Source organism: Ascaphus truei, chromosome 1 (assembly GCF_040206685.1).
Source record: "Ascaphus truei isolate aAscTru1 chromosome 1, aAscTru1.hap1, whole genome shotgun sequence".
NCBI lineage: Eukaryota > Metazoa > Chordata > Amphibia > Anura > Ascaphidae > Ascaphus > Ascaphus truei.
In genome coordinates, this window is record NC_134483.1 from 311,148,027 (window position 1) to 311,173,427 (window position 25,401).

General features: G+C 42.0%; 1 protein-coding gene across 10 annotated transcripts in view; it reads right to left on the minus strand.

The window, feature by feature from the left end:
• The window catches only part of PSD3 (pleckstrin and Sec7 domain containing 3), a 586,117-nt gene that overhangs the window by 185,360 nt on the left and 375,356 nt on the right, over positions 1-25,401 (minus strand). For all 10 annotated transcript variants that reach the window (XM_075605135.1, XM_075605145.1, XM_075605197.1 and 7 more), the window contains one exon: positions 21,325-21,414. In XM_075605135.1, coding sequence (XP_075461250.1) covers positions 21,325-21,414 — 90 coding nt within the window. The remainder of the gene's footprint in view (positions 1-21,324; positions 21,415-25,401) is intronic.

Below are 25,401 nucleotides of genomic sequence, written 5' to 3' on the forward strand. Positions count from 1 at the left end.
GAGGTATCTAAAAAAATCTGAGTTGGGAATGTCTTTGTCCAACTTAATTTGTTCAAATGTTTTAATATTATTCCTATCCCCCAGATCCTTGAGTCTACAAAACCCTTTCTGTTTCCAAATAACAAAATCTTTGCTATTGAGACCCAGAGCAAAGTCAGGATGATCAAATAATGGGGTCATTAATGAGTGTTTAGTAGTCAATGAGCACTTGAAATTAGAAGCCTCCCAGACTACTAGTGAGTTGGTCATTGAGGAGAGTGGTTCTCGGATGGATTTAAGAATCCTTTTAGGGGACCAAATAAGATTGTGTAACTCTAAAGGAGCACATATTTCTCTCCCCAGTGCTACCCATCTTTTAATGCTAGGGTCTATGTGCCACTGCGAAATTTGGCATAATTGGGCCGCCTTGTAATATGACAAGTAATGTACCGCCAGCCCTCCTGCTAATGTTGGTATTTTTAAGATCTTACTCTTGACTCTCGATCTTTTATATCTCCATATGAATCTTGAAATCAGGGACTAAATGGATCGAATCTCCTTCAGTACCACTGGCACTGCAAGGGTTTGATATAAGTAAAGAATTTGAGGGAGGTTAATTTTGAAACAATATTTATTGGATTGGCAAGATTTATTGTATGTGGACCATGCTCGGATATCTCCTGTCAACATTTTTAACAATTTGGGATAACTTGCACTATATACTGTAGCGTCTTATAATTATTTGTGATATGAACTACCAAATATTTAATGGCAAAAGGTTTGCCAGTTAAAATTGAAATTTATAGCTATTAGTTTTTCCATTTCCCTAGGTAAGCTTATATTTAAAGCTTCTGATTTTGATTAATTAATTTTAAATCCAGATAGTCTATTAAATTTCCCTGGAAGATTGAATAGATTGGGCAGAGGTGAGGGGCCTCGATAACATTAACATGACGGAATCTGCATAAAGAACCACTTTGTGTGTTTGGTTATTAATTTGGATCCCCGATATATCCTGATTCTTCCTGATCTGTGCTGCTAATGGTTCCATGCTTAAGGCAAATAACAAGGGTGAAAGCGGAGTGAAAGCTGACATCCCTGTCTTGTACCACTCTAAATTTGGAAGAGATCCGAAGAGAAGCCCTGATGCGTTACTCTTGTAGCCAAATTGGAATACAATGCTGTGATTATTTTTAAAATTCTACCCCCAAAACCAAATGCCCAAGTGTGGCCTTTAAATAAGGCCAATCTATCCTATCAAAAGCTTTTTCGGCATTCAGACTTAATATCATTACTTGGATCCTTTTTGTGTTGGCTGATTCAATCAGATCGATAATTCGTCTATTATTGTCTGCCACCTGCCTATCCTTAATAAATCCGACTTGGTCTGGATGAATCAGTCTAGGCAGAATATAACCCAGACTGTTTACCAGCATTTTAGAATAGATTAAAATATCTCACCTACTAAGCATACATATACGCTATTTTTGTATCATACCTTTTCCATAGTTTTAGGTCACATATAACTGCTACTTTAACAAAAAAATCATTAATAAACTTAATTAAATGATAGCCAATGTTGGACCCACGATAACAACACAGGCAGGAGAAGAGCACACTTGGTATTTAATTGATAAACTGTTTTGAATCCAGCTACGAATTGTTCAATGTGCTTTAATTTTCTTAAGTGTGATCATTTGTGCTTGTGTTACACCATCTTTTGAAGAAGTGAAATTGATTATGCAGAGTAATTTATTTGTTCACAGAGAACAAAATTGGGTATATCAAGTTGTAATTTGATTTTGCGAACCAGATCTGTTATTTGGTCCATGATAAAGAATTAATGCCCACTACGTGCAAGTTTAATGGCATGATCAAAAGAGACAACGCACTGGTGATACGGTCCAAATATATTTTTAGATAATTTATTCTAGAATTTCTATGTCTAGACAAAGCTGATACTCGGAAAGCATTGTTAATCTCTTTTAACTAAGAAAGGTTACTCAAAATGAGCTACACTTTATAAATAATTTAGTTGCACCCGTATGTTTGTGCAGCAACACATTCTTCCATACAGTGTGTGCACATTTTAAGTAATTAAGTAAATCGCATATTTTTAATTGCTCCCGCCGCAGTTTTATGCAAGATCAACAATATTATTTCTATGTACAACATTAAAAGCAGCAGTCCGACTGGCAACATTTAATGTACTGGGACTTGCAGGAACGGGAAAAGATTTGGGCATGTGAAAGAGCACAAATCAAAAGAGCACAAGAAAACTTTATGAGGCAATCCATGCAGCTTAAAATATATATGTTTTAACTGGAAAATGTCTTACCCAGACACACCCCATCATGCCCGTAATTTACATGCTCCCGCAAGCCACCAGGGAGACAGATCATCTCGGCTAGAGGGTCTTTGTGTCATCCATTGTTCCAATTTGTGGATTTTTATTTACAGTTCTTGGTGATAAGTATGTCTTCATATGTAAAGGACACCGCTGATTTTATCAACAAACTGGACGCTATAACTACGTGCACAGTGGACATTATTCTTGTGACTATGGACGTTGCAAGCCTATACACAAATATTCCACATGGAGATGGCATTGAGGCTATACGAAGCCACTTTAAAAACTTTGATGGGCATACCAGAATACTTATTACTACTGATCGAAGTAATATTACATAAAAACTACTTTAAATTTGAAATGGGTTTTTATTTGCAGCTAATGGGGATGGCTTTGGGATCGAACATGGCACCTTCATATGCCAACCTTTATATAGATTCTTATGAACAGAATCATCTGCTCAATGATGCTCCATTTTCGGACTGCATCCTGCATTATACGCATTACATTGATGATGTGTTTTTGGTGTGGGGAGGGCAGGAATCGGAGCTTTTGTTATTCATTACTCATTCGAACAGCATCCCATCACTTCCTGGTAAAACATTTTTTATAAATAAATAAATAAAAATGTCACTGTAAATTATAGCAGGACAGAGATCACATTCCTGGATACAGTGGTTTATAAGGACAATGAGACTATGTACCTGGCTGTTTCATAAACCCACAGACAGGAACACCCTGTTACATGCTACTAGCCATCATCCACCACCATTGAAAAATGGGCTTCCATACTCACAGATGCTACGAGCACGAAGAATCACGAGTGATCCAAAGGAAACCGAAGGGGCACTACAAAAGATGGCTTTACTCTTTCTGGACAGGGGCTATGATCATAAGGAAGTTGAAGTTGATTATGCACTCACCAGAGCAAGGATGCCGAACATGAGCTATCTCCTGGTGCTGGTCCATAGATATACCGGCCCTAACAGATTTAAAGTTATGAGTACTCTCAGCACTGTGTCCAGCTACATCAAATGATGTGTACAAAAACATTGGCATATACTGGCTAACGACCGGGAAATTGGCAAGGACTTTGATGCCCCACCCCTCTTCTGTTACAGGAGAGGCAAGAACCTGGGTGACTTGCTCAGATCCTGTAGCTAAGTACATGCCAACCCCAATGTGGCTTGCAAGGAAACCAGGGGCGTATAGATGCCATGGGTGTACGAACTGTCAGTTCTTACAGACTGGCAGTTCCTATGCCCACCTGCGCAATTGTTAATCCCATTAAGATCAAACAATATCTTTCTCCTTTAATGGAATATAGTAATATGTTAGAAAGATGTGAGCTGTGCAGTTATTTCAAAGATACCAATGCAGCAGGCTTAATTTCCCCCCAGTTAACACAACATGTAATGCAGAATATCGTAGAGTTTCCATAGACTTCAACGGCAGTGCTTGTGCAAAATACCACAACAAATCCCATCATATCCCATCACATAAGGCTGGGGCCATGGTCCTTCGCCCACGTGGACCGGTGCTTTCCCTGGCCATGGTGGACAGGCAGTGAGGGGCGTGCCTCATTGGACGAACCGCTCACGTTACCGGCCTGTCGCCCCAAAAAATCAGTTTCAACTGATTTCTTGCGCAACGCACGCCCCCTCCTGACTCTGCCCACACGCTGCATGGACACGATCACTGCCTTAAGGCAGTCTGGTCGTTCAGCGCGCGGACACGTCCACATGGTCTGCGGCACCATGGCCCTAGCCCGCGCTTATATTGCTAGCGACAGCGACGCGGCCAATGACGTCACCCGTCGCCACCAGCAAAAGTTGTCATTTGATTTGAAGCGGCTGTCGCCAGCGACGTCACCAAAGGGGGCGGGCGGCAGCCTCTGATTGGTTTAGAGACAGTCACATGTGGCGACTGTAAAAAATCAAATAGACCTGGCTTCCAAATTTTCAGACGCTCCGTCGCCGTTGCGCTTACTATTAATGTCAATTAATTTGTTTTGGAGCAACGTTTCGTCACCTTCGCAAGGCACTATAAGCGCAGCCTTAGAGTGATGAAGCTTGCTACATCTGTATACTGATCTGTTAAAAATGGTGGCCATACTATTTATACAGGAATTTTACAACAATATGTACAGGTATTCTACATTTCTACGTTTGGACATTGTGAGGATATGGGACCTTAGACTGCACATATGAGCATGGTTTTAAGAAAGATAGTGCTGGTAGTCTACATATATCTTCAACAACACAGCATCATTCCGGGAACTACATAGTTGCTGTAGGCATTAGCAGAATGTCGTTTGTGTATAGCCATGTTCCTAATTTGCAGTTCTCTCTTAAAAGATCATTCAATACGAGTCAAATGTTTGTTTTTCATGGCTATGAAGTAGGGGTCCCCGGAGCTGAGCCACGGTCACTTCAAATCTGGGGACCAGGGCCGGTTTAACCACTAGGCAAACTACTGTAGGTGCATAGAGCGGCAAAACTTGGGATGCGCCAAATTTTGCTGCTCTATGGGAGCGTCTAGTTTGCCTAGTCACCAAAAAACGGATGAGGAGGATGGCGATGGCGGCATGCAGAGGATAGGGATGGCGGGAGGCAGAGGAAAAGGGTGGCAGATTCAGCAGAGGAGGGCGGGGGTGGAGCCCACTCCAATGAAAACTTTCGGTGTCTATTGCCAGGAAGGACCTCCCTCACTCAGCTCCAAAAGTAGGAACTCTTGCGTGAGGTGAGGGGATGGAGAGAAAGAGGGGAGGGGGAGATAATAGGGGAGAGGGGATGAGAGAATGGGGGTGAAGGCGAGATAGAATGGAGGGGAGGAAGGGAGAATGGAGAGGTGGGGGAGAATGGAGGAAGGGAGAGAGAATGTAGGGAGAGAGAATGTAGGGAGAGAGAATGGAGGGACGGAGGGAGGAGGGAGGGAGGGAGAATGAAGTGGAGGCAGGGTGAGAGAATGGAGGGGGGGGGAGCTGCAATGAAGGCGGTTTAGCTCTGGGGACCACTTGCTCTAGATAGAACCACACCTTAATTTCATTTTCAAATGTATGCTCACAGTAGTAACATATTTGAGTAGCAATAAAGTGTGTGCATTCTGTTTTATAGCCCCTGCCCTACAAGGATGTTAACTAATTTATTTATGTGTAAAGATTTGCACTTTTATACAGAACAGTCTAGACACAAAAATAAAAAACAATAACCAATATCCAGAAACATATTACATAATACTCTTGATGCAGGCTAGTTAAGTGCCCATATCAAACTGAAGAATGAATGCAACAGAAGTGTTTAAAAGTTTGAATGGTCAGAGATGAGCTACAGTGTAACGCATTTCTAGGAAAATCATAATGTTGTTTTTTTTTAAGTCCCCACAAAAATGTTTTTATTTTATTTGAATGTCTTTAAAGTGGAATCCTATTAAACACGAAGGAATAAGAAACAAAATAAAAATGTATTTGAATATATGGGGCAGTAGTTAAACTAAAACCCACATATTACAATACAGCATATACCCTTTATCACAGTCTCCCTCTATTCCTTTCATGCCGCGGCTGGCATTATCGTGGGGCGCAGTGCATGGACATGTGGTGCGGGGGACACTTACCTTCTCCTTTGACATCTCCTTATCAGCCTCCCATCATCAAGGCGCCACAACATCAAATGGTGTTGCACTGCCATGACAACGTGACGTTGCGGCATCACATTGTCATGACTACGTGATGTGTGTCATGTGACGTCCCATTGTTATGGCAACCCTGCAGGAGGAGATGCCACCGGAGAAGGTTTGAGAGAGTTACAGGGGCCCCGCAATGTCCCATTTTCTGTAATCGCGGGTCTCGGTGCACAGGCACCAATGGAACTGTCATCAAGCCAATGCTGCTTTCATTACTACATTTAGGAATAAGCATTACGGTAGGAGGAGAACGGCCTGTATTGTTAAGCCTCAATCTCACCAATGACACATATCAATTGTTTCCTTTTATTATTTTTTACAGGATTGGAAAACGATGGACCATCCGGAACTTAACCACACTATTTTTAGCTCCAGGGACCTCCACCCTGTTACCGGTGACGTTATTGGTATTTCCAGAAGGGATTTAAATGGCTGCCCACTAGGAAGTCGCAAACGATGATGTTGCAGCTTCCTATTGTCCCACATTTTGGTGGCCATTTTGTTTCCCCTGGAGGGAGATTTAAAACCGGTTCCTGGAGCTAAATATAGCACAGATTAGAGAGGGGAACCCAATTCCAGTCCTGTATTTAAAAAAAGAAAAAAAAACAAGAAGCTAGGATTGCTGCTTAAAGAGGATGAAGGCCAAGCTAGGAGGTAATGCGTTTGCAACCGTGCAAACATGTGATCTGTGAATTGCTGCAGCAGAGAGATGCACATCTCTGGTATGAAAAGAACTAAAGCACTGTGACTTTATAAAGATGCATAACTTAAGTGCACTCCCACATCATTCTTAATGAATATATCCCAATGAGTCATCATGGCTACAAGAACACCTGGACTAAATACTAGCTTTGAACTGGTTTTAATGATAAAAGTATCGTCTCAAAATTAACTGAAAGATAACATATAAATAAAATAAACATAATAAGGCATTCAAAAATAATCACAATTGTCTTACAGTATGTATTACAAAAGTAGGTCTGTTATGTATCAGTCACTTGGAATAATATTTCTAATTGTAAGGCATTTTCGTTCCAATCTGATGGAAGACAATGAACATACAGTAACAAAAAAGAACACAGTTAATTATATGTATTTTTCTTGAAGTACTATAAACAGAAGTATGAATATTATTAAAGCAGTAGTCCAAGCTGCCGGTTTTTTTTAGAGAGAAAAACAAAAATTCCTCCCTTTAATATGTTTATCAATACAATCCACACAATGATAAGTAATTAGCTAAGTTGCCAATCGATCCGTTCTCCTGTGATCGATCGACGAAGATTCGGCTCTTGGGTTCACTATATGGCTGTAGAGGAGTATTGACACAGTACAGTATCTGTGACTTTAATGGTTGCCATAGAAACAAAAAAGGCTTGTTATATTATAATACATTAAAAAAGTAATTCAGGTTGTTTAAAAAATTGCTACAAGTACAGGTATTTTCTCGTAGTTCAGAACCGATTTATTAAAAAAAAAAAAAAAAAAACACACATGTATGTAGGATATTGCTTGGTCTGCAGCTTTAAACAACAGCTCTGGTTGATCGCAATTCTTTATTTATTTTTTATTCTTACCCTTTCCGGAGCTCTTTTTAGTTTAACGATACTGCACATGAGTTAAACTGAAATAGGCTTCTGTGGGACTGCAGCTTTCAATTTCCATATGTTTTAGTTTATTACATGTAACCTAAAAATGTAGCAGAATTTGGCTTGAAGCCATTTATCTTCTGAGACGTGTAAACTAACCCAAACAATTGTTTTCTAGCCTATAAAAATAACAGATGTATTTTTGCATTAATCTTTTCAAGCACAACTAGTAAGAGCGTATACTGTATTTAGAAAAGATATTGCAGTGGAGGCTTAAGAGAAGTGCCTCTTTATGCCAATAGTAAAAAGATGCTTTCACATGTTAATTTCTAGAGGTAAGACTAAAACTTAACATAGGATCTTAACACGAGTGAAAAAGGCACCTTATCTCCCATTCTTACAGTAGTAACAGAGAGGCTTTAGAGGGCATTGCGACGGTAAGGGAAGCTTGGCATATTAAAAAGTTATCCTCTACCCGTCAAGATGGTGACTTATGTTACAGGTCGAAAAGGCTTGACCTCGGAGCCTGCGTGTCACCACCCACCCCAAAACTTTTTAACATACCCGTAAATGAACACTCAGACACAGTTCTGGAAATTAAATGGCCACAGCTTTTATTAAATGTCATTACAGTCAACAGTAAGTGCTAACCCCGCCTGAATGTTCCTCAACCGATAAAGGCCATGTTAACCATCCATGGCCCGCAACCCCAAGTCAAGGACCGCACTGCCCTGACCACTCAGGTGACTCACCAACGAGAGTGGGCCTCAGTAACCCACAGCACAAGCACAATGGGCCCTGCCCACTCGTCACTAATTGTTACCACTAGGCATTGGCGGCCCATAGAGCCCCTTCTGGCAAGCTTAGCCAGCACTTACCACCCTTCCCCCCCTCAACTAGCCACCGTGACAAAGACAACAAGCCCCTAACATAGCTTATTTCTCTCATACTCATTTTTTTCTTTGTTTTTTTAGAGTAACGTGAACACATCTTGTGTTCATTTATTACATATATAAACATATATATATATATTTATTTTTTTAAATGAACATAATATTAACATTATTAAAAAGGGGAGGGAGGACAGGGGACAACAGCTGTGAGGCAAGGAATGGCTCCTTCCTGCTCAACTGTCACTTCAGAGCTACCTCACACAAGCCCCACTCCCACGGCGTGATCGCCCCAATCCCCTAAGCCTATCAGACCGAGAGGGGGAAAGGACATTAAGGGGGAGGAGCCTAGCCCCTCCGGTCATGTCGCCCTCGCTTAGGTCTGAGGGGGCTCTCTATCTCTGTGTAACCAAAATATCTGTTAGTCCAGTTGTGTGTATTTCTGCTGTAAAGAACTGTTTATTTGATACAGTATGTGTGTGATTACTGTGCTGTGAGTCTCATTGTGTGCTGGACCCGTGAGTCCCTTGGCACGCCCAGCATACAATGAATCCCTGGGCTAGCCTTTGTGTGGGGACAATGAAGAAGTGTGGAAGGGCAGAGATTCATGTCGGGAGAACCTGTACTCTGGTAAAAATAGTCCACATTTATTTACGTCTGTGTTTACTAGCTTTCTGATGTGGGATGTTGCATTATGTACACATTTTTAGTAAGTTTATAGTAATACTGTACTACATAGTATTTAGATTTCCTCCACCTAGGTGGTTTTGTTTTAACAGTATTGGCATCACAATAAGGTTTTTGATTGACGCCATAACTATGACGTCATATCTCATTAGCATCATTCGTGCGTCCTTTCTATCACCGTTTTACTGGGGTTTTTTCTCACTTATTTGGAGTGGTATTGGGTATCTGTGCTGTGTAACCTATTATTTGGTCTTGAGAGGCTCCACTGCGAAACGTTGAGGCATAATGCATCATGTTTATTGCAAGTGAGGTGCGCGACTGCCTGCCCTTTTGACTTTTATATGATGCTTTTTAAGCATTCAAGCAGCACCCTGCCTGGATTACTGTAGTTACTGTGTGCCTTAATCTCTTTGCTATATACAATATATATACACAATATAAATATATTATATACATACAGTGCTTGAGAAAAGTCCTTGTGGTCTAAAATGTACGTCGCTCTGGAGTTTTGGTGATTGCCTGATGATTTATTGAGATTAAATAATCATTTTTCTATTGAGTGTGCTGCGGATTTCATTTTTTTGTGTATCTATTAGACTGGTTGTTCTCGGTCTGTCTGCAAGCACCTAGATTTCTGATAATATATATTATTTTTGGTCTGTGGCTCTTTGTTTGTGTGCACCCAGAATTATATTATTTTTAGTTTTATTGTGTCTGTGTATGTATGTATATATATATATATATATATATATATATATATATATATATATATGATACGAACCAATCCAAAGACCAGTAAAGAGACAGCAGACCGCACGGGGTTAATCCAAAAATCTATAGATTTTTGGATTAACCCCGTGCGGTCTGCTGTCTCTTTACTGGTCTTTGGATTGGTTCGTATCATACTTATTCTCTATGGGACTAGCATCTGCTATTACAACCTTTTCTACTACAGTGTGCTGACTGACCTTCATGTGTATATATATATATTATATATATATATATATATATACACACACACATATACATATATATATATACACACACACACACACACACACACACACACACACACACACACACACACACACATAAATACACACACACAGACACACATATAATCCCTTCTGATAAACAATGTGCAGTATATCACCACATCTAGGACATAAACATACTCTCAAAGTGAAGTTAAAATGAGGTAATGTTAACATTAGGTTACATTGTATCTTCATATAATCTCTGCAGAGTTATTAGTTACGTGAAATTGCATTGATGTCTATGGCACCTGCTTTCTATACCATAAATTACAGCATCAAAGTGACAACATTGAGACTTGGTCTACTTTTTTTTTTGACATTCACAACTTGAATTTAAAAAAAAAAAAGATAATGATAAAAAATAACCAATGCTTTTTTGTTTTAAAGGACGAAAAGAATCGTTAACATTTAACCTGTCTTTGGTGGACAAATTCATGCGTGTGTTGACAAGATTTCAGGAGATAACCTTCCCCGTTTAAGAGTTCTGAGTTAAAAAGCATCTCCGTTTTGTACTTATCACTTATTATTAACGTCTATTTGTAAAGCGGAACACGGTACAATGGGGATACAGAGTTATGTATATTACATACTGTAAACAGAGTTACATACAAATAAGCACAGAGAAGTGCAAACAGATACAGAAGCTAATGTGGGCCCTGCTCCGGGGAGCTTACACTCTAGAGGGGACAAGGGGCAATGTTGAAACAGAAGGTAAAGCGGCTGCTCATAGTGGGATGGAGTATGCCTCAGGAAGGAGTATGGTTCAGCCGCACAGCTGATTATTTTAAGGTTTGGGGGTGAGGATGTTTGGGGGTGTAAGATACAGTAACATGGAGTTTGGTCCAGCCGTACAGCTGGTACTAATAGGGTTAGGCGAGGAGGGGGGATGTTAAAAGTATGCCAGCTAGACTTTCCTAAAACGTTGAGCTTTTTAATGTCTAAAAGCTGGTGGAGAGCCTGATGGTGCGTGGTAGGGAATTGCAGAGAGAGGGGACAGCCAGTAGAAATCTTGTAGATGGGAGTGAGAGGAGGCGATAAGTCAGGAGGAAAGGTCAGAATGTAGGGAGGCTCATTTACGTAGGTATGTATTTAGGGAAGAGGGCTGAGATGTAAGGGGGGCAGCATCAGTCAGAGCTCTGTAAGTCAGAACTAGGATTTCATTTTATTCTAGAGGATGTGGGAAGCCAGTGTAGGGATTTGCATAGTGAAGCAGCAGACGAGCAGTGAGCGAGTATGGCTGCGACCATAGTGCAGGAGATGGTGCCAACGTATAGCTCGCGCCGAAAACAAACACTAGGACGCCAATGTGTTTGTCTTTAGTGCGCACGGGCAACGGGGCAACCGGTGCATGTCGCTAAAACCAAGTTTGAATTTCCTGCATGATGACCAGGTCACGTGAGCGGTTCGCCCAATGAGGGCGAATCAGCTCCGTGACGTCACGGCCTCGTCCCCGACATGCCCCCCCCCCCATCGCGCAAACATGCAGGCCACAAATCTAGGCAAGTACAGGTTCACGTGACGTCATGCTTTTGGTCACGCGTCTGCACTATGTCCGAGGCCTTAGATGAGTCTAGCAGCAACATTTTGGATGGATTGGGACAGGTGGACGAGGGGAATGCCAACAAACAGAAGGTTTCATTAGTCAAATTGGGACAGGATAAGCGAGTGTATTAGAATTGTAAAGGTATTATTGTAAGCTCTTCAGGGCAGGGACTCCTTTTCCTAAATGTTACTTTTATGTCTGAAGCGCTTCTCCCCTTAATGTGTTATTTGTATTTGTTATTTATACGATTGTCATGTGTATTACTGCTGTGAAGCGCTATGTACATTAATGGCGCTATATAAATAAAGACATATAGTACATACACTTCTTTCGGACCAATACTGCTTCTACAACTTTGAGCTACATACACAGAAGGACAAAGTTTTGATGCAGGGAAACTCTTATACATAGTTCTGCAGCAATAGACTTGAAGGGGGAAAAAGTCATAGTTTTTTAAACATTAAAATGTGATGGTCGGTTTAATTTCACTATTTATGTTTAGGAAATTACTTTTTAAGTAGGTTCCTCCCAGCTCCAGTCCTTCCACGTCAAGTGTGACCTGCCATGCTCTGCTGAACAGCAAGCTACAGGCTACTCCAGCACTAAATTAAATATTTTGCTGAAGCTCTGAAATAATGAATGCCTTCCAGCACTGGCGCTCGGAAGAGCGGTCAGGTGATCCGTCAGTGCCGGAGGGTCCGTGGCCACGGTGGAGGCAGCGCTCTCTGGCACTGAAGGGGTTAAAACATGAATTATACGTATTCACCTTTCAGGTCACCATTATGTTGCTGTTGGACAATTTTTTTTTTTTTTTTTTTTTTCAACTTATTCTTTATTTGTTTTTTTGTTTTGTTAAGAAAAATGGGGAGTGGGATACAAAACACAAAAAGGGGAACATGTTACTTGCATATCACATACAGTTGTATCAAGTGAATAACATATTCAATGGGGAGACAATAATGACATCACTGTTATTACAGCGTTTAAAGTAGTGAATACAGAAAATTAACTCAAAAGACTTAAAAAGGAAAAAAGAAAAAGCGGGAAATGTCATTGCTTTTAGAATATTCATTTCTTTTGTTGTCACACCGGCTTAACCTCCATGCATTTATAGAGTATCCGAATCTGGATACTGGATACCCTCCAGGCTCACCTCTGCATTTTATACAATTACGATTCCTTATCACACCAGGGTTGTCTCAATAGTGAAGCTCTTGTTATTTATTGTTATATATTTTTTTATTAATTTCCTTAGCTTGTGTGTTTTTACCTCACCTATTTTTTGGTTTTCAGGACTGGAGAGTAGCTCTCGAAAGATATCTATTCCCTATATAGGTTCTCCACGGTTCCCAGACGTCTATGTATTTCTGTACTGTGTCGTTTTGTATCCCCGTCAGTTTTTCCATAAGACAGATCCTCCATAATCTCGCTTTTACAGCGTGTATGGCCGGCTGCTGTTCCTGTTTCCAGTCTTTGGCTATTTCGCATCTGGCAGCTGTATATATGTGTGTCAGGAGTTTGTCGTCAGTTTTTTCTATGCTTTCAATTGGTCTGCATAGTAGTACCTTCCAGGGGTCTAGGGGGAAGTCATACCCGAGAATTGTCTGAGCCATATCATGTGTGGCTCTCCATAGCTTTGTTACCTTTGGGCACGTCCACCACATATGTATAAACGATCCCTGCTGGCCACACCCCCTTGTACACACCGGGGACATGTTTCTAGAAAATTTGGACAATCGTAGTGGGGTGTAGTACCATTGGTGGAGCATTTTATATGCATTTTCCTTTATTAATACACATGTGGAGCTCTTTGCTATTCCTTCAAATATGTTATCCCACTGCTCTTGATCTAGTTCTCCCAGCTCTTCTTCCCACCTCGCCCTCCATTTGGGCTTTATCTCCAATTCCTGTTTACCGTCTGCAAGTATGCTGTAAACTTTAGAGATTAGGCCCTTTTTGTCCTCCCCCATGAGGCACAAATCCTCAAATGTTGTGAAATCGCTATACGGACCTGTCTTCTGTATGTGGTCCCTCAATTGAAGATACCTAAAAAAGGCCGAATCAGGGAGGCCATAGTCTCTCTTTACTACCTCAAACGTCTTAATAGCATTGTTTGCCCATAGATCTTTTACCCTTATGATATCTGCCTTGCACCATTCTTTAAACGCTGTTGGTTCTGTGCCCGGGATAAAGCTAATATTGTCAAATAGTGGTGTCAACTGAGATTTGTTGGTGGATAGCCCATGTTTAAGTTTCAATGAATCCCACATGGCTAGCGAGTGTGTGATAGATTCCAGGGGCACCATCAGTGCTGGTCTTTCTTTCTTTGTTAACCACAGTATCATTTCTATGGATGACCCAGATATCACATCGGACTCAATTTCCACCCACTTTTTCTTCCGTTTATGTGCATGCCAGTGAACCAGTTGGCTTACATGCGCCGCTTGATAATATTGCCACAAGTGTGGCAAAGCTAGCCCCCCTGACTGTTTGGATCTATATAATGTGGGCAGTTTTATTCTCGCTTTTTTGTTATTCCATATGAATTTTGTGATAGCTTTCTGCAGCTCATGCATGTCCCTGGCTCTGACCTGTACTGGAAGTGTGTGGAAAAGGTACAATATTCTTGGCAATAAGTTCATTTTGATGGCAGTTATTCTACCCAACCATGATATATGATATCTGGACCATTCTTCTAATTCTTTTTTCAGCGTTTTTATTAGTGATGGGTAGTTGGTCTCATATATAGTGTCGGGTGTGTTAGTCAACCATATTCCCAAGTACTTTATAGCCTGTTTCTTCCACGTGAAATCAAAGTTTATTTTTATTAGCTTTAGTTGTTCCTGAGGGAGATTTATATTTAGGGCTTCGGATTTTTCGTTGTTTATTTTAAACCCCGATAGTTTCTGGAACTCTGACAAGTTACTAAATAAGTTTGGGAGCGAGGTGAAGGGTTTTGAAATGGTTAACAATATGTCATCGGCGAACAATGCTAGTTTATATTCTTTTTGTTTGACCTTAATCCCCCCGATATCTGGGTTCGCCCTGATTTGGGCTGCTAAAGGTTCTATCGCCAACGCGAACAATAGGGGTGACAGGGGGCAGCCTTGTCTTGTGCCATTCCTTATGTTGATTTTCTCAGTCTGCATATTAATATAGGATACTTTAGCTGTGGGTTCTCCATATAGTGATGTAACAGCATTCATAAATTTGCCTTTTACCCCGAATGCTCGAAGTGTCTCAAACATATATCCCCAATCAATACGATCAAAAGCCTTTTCGGCGTCTAGAGATAGTAGCATCGAAGGCGTTTTATCGAGTTTGGCTATCTGGATTAAGTCAATTGTTCTTCGTGTATTATCCCCGGCCTGGCGACCTCGTATGAATCCAGCCTGATCTGCGTCTATCAGTTGCGGAAGATACGTATTTAATCTTGTGGCCAATATTTTGGAAAATATTTTGAGATCGTTATTGATCAAGGATATCGGTCTGTAGCTTTTGCATTGGGTGGGGTCTTTTCCCTCTTTATGTATTAATATTATTTTTGATTCCAGCATCGTTTGAGGAAATTGTTCTCCCTCAAGAGCTTTGTTAAATATCTTTAGTAATTGGGGAGCTAATATGTGGGCCAATTTTTTATAGTAAATATTGGATAGACCATCTGGTCCCGGGGCCTTGGAGTTCTTCAACCCCGTTATTGTTTCTAAAACCTCTGTCGACGTAATTGGCTGGGATAGTGTTGTTATATCCTGTTCTGTGAGTTTAGGCAAATTTATTTTTCTGAGAAAAGCTCTCTGTCTTTTCTTGGTGGTGTTCCCTTTATCTACTTTATCTCCATTGTATAGCTCTTTGTAATATGTGGTGAATTCATTAGCTATTGTCTGTGGGTTTGTTGTGCACACCCCATCTTTTCTTCTAATGCTATGTATTCTAGATTGCATTCTATCCTTCCTCAATTTTGTGGCCATCATTGTGTCAGCCTTATTGGCCTTCTCGTAGAATTTTTGTTTTGTCCAAGCTATGGCCTTTTCAGCTTTATCAGTAAGTAGTAAATTTAGTTTCCCTCTGAGGTCCCGCAATTCGGTCTCCATGGCTATGCTATGATTTACTTTATGTGCCTCCTCTAGGGTCTTTATCTTTTCTTGCAGGCTTGTTGTTTGTTTCTGTCTCTCCCTCTTTCTATGCGATGCGACGCTGATAAGTTTTCCTCTCACCACTGCCTTATGGGCCTCCCAAAGGATATAGGGTGAGTTCACGCTACCTTCGTTTATTCGGAAGTAGTTGGAGGCCTCGTTACTGATCTCAACTATGACTTCTGGCATCTTTAATAGAGACTCGTTTAGTCTCCATGTCCCTTTACTTGGTTTCTTGTGTATGTCGTCAATGTGCACTTCAACTGGACCATGATCTGACCAAGTAATAGGGTGTATTGTAGCCTTTGTAATCTTTGGGATCAGTAAGGAATCTACAAATATGTAGTCTATCCGTGTGTATACTTTGTGGGGGGCTGAGTAGAAAGAGAAGTCCCTTTTCTGCGGATTCATCTCCTTCCATGCATCCCTTAAATCAAACTCTTTAAGTCCCTCTCTTAGGGTTTTTCTCTCCCCCTTTCGGGCAGCCGTTGTCTTAGCTAGGGCAGGTTTAGATCTGTCTTGTTTTTCATTTAAGGCTATATTAAAATCTCCCGCCATGACCAGGCGGCCCCGGGAGGTTGTGCCCAGCAGCCGAAACAATTTTGTGAAAAATATTCTCTTATTTTCATTTGGTGCGTACACATTAACTAGGGTTATTTGTGTATCTTCTATGCTCCCCGTGATTATTAGGTACCGTCCTTCTGGGTCCCTTCTTACCCTGTCTACCTTAAATGGAGAGTTCCTTGCTAGGAGTATGGCCACCCCTCTTTTCTTTTCGTCCTTTGCCGAAGCTGTGTATATCTGGGGGTATAATTTGTCCCAATACGTGGGGGTGGAGCCAGCAGTGAAGTGCGTTTCTTGTAGGAATATTATGTCCCCTGATAGTCTTTTATATTCCGTCATGGCTAGCTTCCTTTTTACTACATTGTTCAATCCCTTGGTGTTATGTGATATTAGTGTTAGTGTCATTTTTTTTTACCTGGGTGTGAGGTCTTCTTCTCTAGTGGATTCATTTTCTGGTTTCCCTTGAGGGTCGGCCTGGAGGGTATCCCTGCACCTCGTACAGTAATGACAACATTCAAACATGTAAACATCAAAAATAAAACAACATATATAGGATAATCCAGGTGACTAACATAGCCTGGATTTGTGTGTTCACTGGACGTGAACGAACTTTCTCTGCGGTTGCGCTGTAGCGCTAATCTCACACCCATAACCTTGGGTGTGTAATGGCCGTACTGCGGCCCCAGGCGGCGGGCCCGCTCAACAAATCAACTTTTTTTTTTTTTTTTTTTTTTTTATCAGTTAACATTTCTATCCCGTTTTGTTTATTTTTTATTTAATATTTAATATAGTAGATCTTCCTTGCCAGGTGTGTACCTCTATACCATTGTGACCAGCTGTATATCGAGCAGGCATGATTCAACAGCCGGGTTCATACATTTCCCCTATCTTGTCTACAACATACATTTTTGCTTTTTCATTTATGTATTTTTGCATAACTACATGTATTCTGCGTACTGTCACCAGTACTTCTACTTCTACCTTACGGATTACCTGCTCAAGCATGGGGGAGGGAATGATGTTGGCCCCTACTTATTTCTTATCTGGATCTATGTAACACATCTTAGTCTATCATTTGGGCATAGTTCCTTATGTCGGGATTTACGGGTCTTCTCCACTTTAGCAGGTTTTGCATAGACCTAAAATTTAAGATTTCTGGGGATCCTTTGGATTTCTTCTATGTGGAGTGGCTCCTCTGCCCACTTCTTTCCATACGGGTCTGACAGGAGGCGGTCTGCGTTCTTCGCTGGACATGGAGTCTGGTGGTTGCAATCCCAGTCTTTCTAGGAAGTCCACTCCCTCCTCTGGATCCTTCATGTAGGCTTGCGTTCCATTCCTGGTGGCGATGAGGCGGAATGGGAACCCCCACTTGTATCGGATTTCGTTGTCTCTCAGGACTTTTGTGATATGTCTCAGAGCCATCCTCTTCAACAGCGTTAATGGGGCTAGGTCGTTGTACACGTCTATCGTCACATCTCCCCATTTCAGCCCTCCTTTTTCCCGTGCCAGGTTAAAAATCGCCTCTTTAGTTTTAAAGTAGTGCATCCTCACCACTACATCTCGAGCTCTATCTCCGGCTTGTGGTCGCGGTCTGAGAGCTCTATGTATCCTGTCCAGGATCAGTAGTGCTGGGGGTGTTTCCGGGAGAAGGGTCTGTAGCCATTCAGTTGTTGCTCTCTCCAGATCTGTGACTGTCTCTGGAATGTTTTTGAACCTGAGGTTGTTCCTTCTTGCCCTGTTTTCTTGATCCTCCTGTTTTTCCTCCACGGCAGCCATTCTGGCTCTTAGGGCCAGGATCTCCATATCCATAGTAGTCTGGTTGTTAATGGTTTCATCCACTTTATGTTCCAGTGTATCAGTGCGTTCTCCTATAGAGCTGACCTCTGTTCTGAGGTCTTTGAGAGCGCTTTGGAGCTCTTGGTGGAGTAAGGTTTTTAGGCTTGCATATAAGTTCTCAATGTCTTTTTTGGTTGATGTTTGTTCACATACCTCAGGTTCATGTTCAGTGTCTGACTGAGTGGGAGATGGCGCTCTGCTTTCTGATCTGCCCGCTTTGCTTTTCTCCTTTGTCTTGAAGAAGTCTTGCGGGGTTGCTTTTTTCGGAGCCATTCTGGGGAGTACTATATCCAACGCCTCCAGTCTATGCGTTTCCTACTTCTTTTGATTTGTTAGATGCTTTGGTAAGCCCGCCGCCTCATGGAGCCCGCTTCAGGCCATTGTGGGCTGCGCCACGTGCGCACCACCGAGGGACATTGTGGTGTTGATTACTCTTATTTTGGTAGTTCTCACTTACGTTGCTCAGGGACGTACCCCACCAGCTATAGCCGTGCAGGTGGGATTTAGTTATTAGCTTTGGTTGCTTTATCTGTCAATTTTCATGATGTTGTTAAATAGCCGGCCGGTTCGTGCGTAGGCTCTGACTATGACTGCGGTATTTCTTTATTTTTTAAACGTAGGTAGCCATACATTGGGGAGCTCCAACGGCAGGGGAGGTTTTTCAGCACAGTGGCTGTATATATATATTTATTTTTTTATTGTGAAGATTAGGGATGGGGAGAAAGTGTGTTGGAATACAACTCAGAGCCCTGTTTTTCAGCTTTTCAGTGGTTGCATATGCTTGTGTGTTACCCAGGCTGGTTGGTTTTTGTGTTTTGGTGTTTTTTATTTATTTAAGTGCCTGGGGGGTGATATACCTTTAAATCCAGCCTGCGGCGGCCATCTTGGATTTCGGTGACACGCAGGCTGGAACGCAGAGATCCAGGCAGCTCCGATCCTGCTGTAGCAGCTGTTCTCAGCCCCCCTCCACACCGCAACAGAGCAGGCAGATCGATGGCAGCACAGGGAGGCAGGGGAGCACAGGGAGGCAGGGGGGAGCAGCGGGAAGGCGCGCTAGTCAGATTTTCTGCCGGCCGGGAGAGGTAAGTGCTGCGTGCAGCTACAGCGCCATGGCAGCCATGTTGATTATCCTCCCGTCGCACCCGAGCCCTCCGCCACCACCGCAGGCCCCACCAGTAGCCTCAGTCCCCAGTAGGGACGGCAGGAGGTGTGTAGGGGGGGGGGGGGGGGGGAGCGCAGGACCACGGAGCAGGAAGGCGCGCTCTGACGGACCTCTGGTCTGGGGAAGGTATGTCAGGTACTTGGCTCTCTCTCCCTCACAGAGCTATGGCAGCCATTTTAGAGGCCATGCCCGGCTGATAGTCTGCTGGCTACTCCCTCACTTCTTCCTCCAGAGCGTGCAGGGGGAGATAGGCTCAGGCGGGGGACAGGCTGCAGCCCTCGTGAGGAAGGGCGATCAGGCCCAGGGGGACCGAGGCTCAGGTGTGGGTACAGCTCGCAGCACCCGTGAGACCCCTATGTGAAATGGCGCCGAGTGACAGGGGTGTGCAGCGCTCGGGAATAGGGATACAGGCTCGGCTTGGCAGTTGACAGCTCTGCCACAGCCGAGACCCGTGGGAGGAGGGGTGTCCAGAAAGAGAGATTTTCCTAATTTGGGTTGACAGGAGTGGGAGGCAGACCAGGTTCCAATTTAATTGTTTGAAGGGGGGTTGGGGGGACAGATCTGCGAGTCAGCTCGCCTGTGTATTCTCCAGGGCCTCAGGAGGAGAGGGGCAGAATCCAACTCACGTTTTTTTCAGCTCTGTTCTTATACTCTTCTGCTCTGTGATAAAGTCAAATATGTTGTACTTTGCATCTGTAAGTGGGTGTCTGATTTTGTGGTTTTATTGAGTGCCTGTTTATCCGTATGATACTGCAGGGCCTCGTGTCTCTTCGGCCTACAGTAGGTTTACAAGCAGCCACACCATCTAGGCCCCATAAGTGGGTAATTTCCCCAAATATAGTCCGATTTGTTCAAGTCTCAGTTTGTGGTGATCCCCAGCTCTACTACACTCTAAATCTGTGTCTTTTTTGGTAATTAGAGCGACGATGCCCTGTGATGGATAAAGCTTGTGGTTTTGCTATTCAGGAGCTTAAGCACTACACGTCCATCTTGTCTGAGCTCCAAGCCACCGGACAATTTTTTTTTTTTTTTTTTTTTTTTTTTTTTTTTTTTAATGTCAACAGTACACGAGCTGACGAAGCGGAAAAAATATGAATTCAATGCATTCAATTAATGGCGCATTAACGATTTTGATGCACAGCGTATGTTTAGGAGGTATACATAATACAACAGGGGGAAGACCTTGCAGTATAACTTTTGTTTTTTCAAGACATATACAGGATATAGAAAAAATGACTTGATTACAGTCACAAAGAACTGGCGCTGAAACTAGATTTGGGTTATCCTATCCAAGACCATTGTCTTCCACCAGTAGGCTATTTAGAAAGTAGTAGCTATTAGAAAGTAGTACAGCTAGCACAACAAAAAATACAATATATTGCATTAGATATATATATGTGTGACTGTATGTTAATAATAAATTACCATGCATAGAGGACTTCTGGAATCTAGACTTACACTGTCAAGCAGGACTACACGTAAATCTGTCTAAGTATAATACAATTATTTGACCCAATTATTTAATGTAAATATTTATAGGGTAACATATCAAAGCATTCTGTCCACCAAAATAAACCACAATATTTACATAGCAAAATTAAGAGTCATTTTTGGCACCGATTTTCACCAATTTTTTGTTATTATAATAAACAGTAATAACTTCCCAGGAAAAAGAAAAGGAAAAAAAAAACGAAATTCAAGGGCCCTTGGTATATATGAGGATCGGGAGTCTGTTAAAAGGAGATACAGTATATAAGAAATGAGCAGCAAATACAATACAAATCCAGATAGTTCTGAGGCCATTGACATGATGAACCAACCCATGAAGTGTTAACACGACAAGCCATGCATAGCAATTAACTCCTGCACCAACCTTGAGCAGCACTCGTGGGAAATCTCTACCTTCATTCACCCCTTGAAGGTTGGAGATGAATTCTTGACAGCTCATCTTCTTCCCGATGTTCTGGAAGGTGGAAGATCAAACATTACAATGATATATTTCCTAGTACCAGCGTTAATTAAAAGAACACACAAAAACATGGCTTTAAGTCAACGCACAAAACTGGAGGTGGCTACAGATGTTATGGCATGGCCTTTCCAAAGATGAAACAGTGTTTCTATTTAAACAGATAATTTCCTAAATCAAGGATGATTGTAGTTCATAAAACAGAAAATCACAATTCACAAAATCAGAGCTCTTTTGACACTACACAGGTTCTAGTTAGTGTGGAATAAAAATTGAGATTTAGCTGCAGTGTGGAGTTATGGTCAACAAAAACTAGATTTGCTGCAGAAATGTATTGTGGGTAACTGGCAGGTGTTCAAGGGCTATGTATTTGTTTACAGGAAAATGCTCTATGATTTACTTTAGATTAACCATATATTTTGGGTTAACAAGTTTCTTAGAGCAGGGGTGCGCAAACTGGGGAGCATGCCCCCCAGGGGGGACCGAAGATATTTCGGGGGGGGGGGGGGGTTGCAGATGTGACATCACATGACCCTGCTGCGTCATTTGATGCAGAGAACAGAGGTGAGGAGGTTGCAAGCACCGGGGGCAGCAGGCAGGGGGGGGGGGGGGGCACAGCTGCAAAAGTTTGTGCACCCCTGTCTTACAGTATAGGAACAGGGAGATACAGTGAGTCCTCGGTATCCGACGTCCTGCTATCCATCGGATGCAATATCAGACACCACATAATGCAGTCCGTTGGTTGCATTAACCGACGCCAGACCCGCTTACCCGACAGTCACCGCCGCCAATTAATAATGACCCGCAATCCGACAGTCCGTTAACCGACGGCGGTTTGCAGGACGCATTCCCTCGGATAAGCGAGGACCGTCTGTATATGCGAAAGAACAGGAGACCCCGAGTCTGCGCCCTTGAATGCTGTAAACGTGTCTTGTCTATTTTTCCAGTATGTCTCCTCAGCAAGAATCTGCCAAATTGTGTAGTGAATAACAGTTTAGGCGCCGGAACGCAATGTGTATGCACGCAGCCCTCCTTGCTTGGGTTTAAAAGTAGACGATTAAGAATTAAGCGGCAGTGCTATATTTTATTCAGAACCAGGTGTTTGATAATTAGATGTACTCTTGTGGTAATATGTAATAAAAGTCTTCTGACAGGCCGTTACCCTAAAGTTAGAGTGGGGTTTTATTTCTTCCACAGTAGTCTGAATATCAATAGCAACCAATCTCTTGCATGTTCTTGTAGTTTTTAATAAATGTTATTGGAGGCAACACAAATGTTGAGTTTCTGCCACATTTCCGACTCGAGGAGAGTATTATCAAGATAAAGTTCTAAACCTTGGTTTAAGCTCATAGCAGCACTGGCCACACAGCTGTAAGCTTGCACCTAGCGTATATTTTTATCGTTTTCACTTTGGTCTCACATACTTTCTACTTATGGGTTTATGAACATACTTTGCTATTAGCAAGTGTAATTAGCTATTTGCAAGTATTATTTTGAAGTCCTGTATGTTCTACATTGCTCATATTGTTAATTACGTTACAACCCACCAATATGATTATCCAAGAAACTGGTCACAATGCCTGTTCACGAGAAGGTTCTATGACAATGTGACATCGCTGCAAGACGTTTTCCATGTGCAAGGGGTTTCATGCACATTACCCAAGTCTTCCCATTTCCTGGTCACTTTTGAGCCATTAGAGTGTTATGTTTATGCATATTGTTATGTTAAAAAGGATTATTGCCATCTTTCAGCTACAGATATACAACTGGTCCGCACTACTTTCATGAGGAGGATTGTCCTCCAGGTAATGTACTGTTTAGTCTGTGACTAATCTTTGTATATTTTTTTACGACGACTGTCTGTAGAATGCCAAACATACGATACATGTGAGTGCCTTCATTATCGACCACGATGCCTTGATGACACGAAACGCGTAGATGGGGAGATACCTCCGTTTCTTTTTTCTATGACCAATAAATAATTATATTTTTATGGGAACGGACTCTCTCTATATTTTTTTTGGTCGCTCCATTGGTAGGGCTCTGTTTTTCCCCATTTACCTTCTGCAATTCCCACAAACGGATGGCACACGCAGGATCCTAGGATGCAGGTGGCAAAGTCAGGATGCTGCACTTATGAAGTGAGTCCAATTGTGACAAGGAAGCACTCCCCATATCTCCAGATGTCACAGTACCAGTACTTTTATAAGCAAACCTGCCACAGTACCAGTACTTTTATAAGCAAACCTGCCACAGTACCAGTACTTTTATATCCAAACCTGTCACATTAACAGTACTTTTATAAGCAAACCTGCCACAGTACCAGTACTTTTATAAGCAAACCTGCCACAGTACCAGTACTTTTATAAGCAAACCTGCCACAGTACCAGTACTTTTAGAAGCAAACCTGCCACAGTACCAGTACTTTTTTATAAGCAAACCCGACACAGTACCTGTACTTTCATATCCAAACCTGCCACAGTACCAGTACTTTTAGAAGCAAACATTTTAAGCGGTGACCACAACATAAACTTTGACCCTGAAGAAGCACTGCCAGTCATTACATTCATGCAAGAAACATTCAATTTAACTCTCAACACCAATCCAGCCTTTCCAACTACAAAATCAGGTTGGACCATTGATTCAGTCTTTCTACGGCATCTAGATACTTTACAATCCAAAATATATGTATCTTACTTTAGTTATCAGAAGTCAATTGTATCATGTATTCCAACTGATACTATGCAAATTTCTGCAGAAAATAAATAAAACAAATTCTACTCTCTTTCAGTCAATCAAAAACCTCAAAATCAAAATACAATTTCAGTGACAAATCTTAGAACGCGCATGCTCAGCACACACACACACCCACCCCCCGTTTTTTTTCTTCTTTTTTCGTTTTCTTTTGCAAATGTAGCCTTTTGGTTTGTTTATTGGTCCCATTTTGCTCATTGGAGCCGGAGACATTTTGTTACAATTCTGTTAGTCTGCCTTATTGCTCTTGGGTCATGATGGGGTTGGCAGGCAGGGGCAAATCACTTGGATCGAACTGTTGTGAAAAGTACACTAGTAAATATAAATGACACTGTTTTTGCAGAAAAGTAAGCATCCCTAAAATCGTAGTACGTACTTATCAATAAATAATGGCACTACTAAAACTGGATTATATTGCTTTTAACTATTTTCATTGATAGAGAGGTGTGCAACACATTGAAATTCTGCAGCGCTGCTCTGGCTTACACTTGGGGAGGAATTGTTGCATTTTAATTTTTTATGAGTAGCTTATTTTATATACCATACGTCACTGGGGTATATTCTATAAGCTCAGAGATCATTGAATGGGGCTTCCGTGTCAGACCGCACAGATCGGCGGTCTCAAATCTTATAGAATATATCCTACTGCCTGCATCTGTAGGCGAGTGCAGCAAATTACTGTCCTCCAGAGGTACAAAATGACAGTGCTGTAAATTGTTTGATAGGTATCCACGAAAACCTCACACATCTAATATTTTTCAACTGGGATTGCTCTGACTAGTGTTCAAAATATGCCAGCATTTGCTATGGATCTTCTCCTTCTGCACCATATGCTGTACACATAACTAAAACTACAGTGCAGGCTTTATGGCAGTGCCATCGGTGCCACTGCACTTAGCCCCGCAGTTAGAGGCCCGCCGCTCTTGCCCACAATAATTATACTGATTGCAAGGGGAGAGCGCGGGGCTCTGTAACTCTCTTACCTTCTCCTTCGCCATCTCATCCTGCAGGTCCCTCATCATGGAGCTGCAACGTCAAATGGTGTTGCATTGCCATGATAACTGGACGTCATGTCATGGCATGTCATGTCATGGCAATGCAACGCCATTTGATGTCGCAGTGCCATGATGAGGGACCTACAGGAAGAGATGGCGAAGGAGATGGTAAGAGGCCCTGCACCACATGAAGGCACCAAGCCCCGCAATATTCCAAGCCGGCCCTGACTAAAAG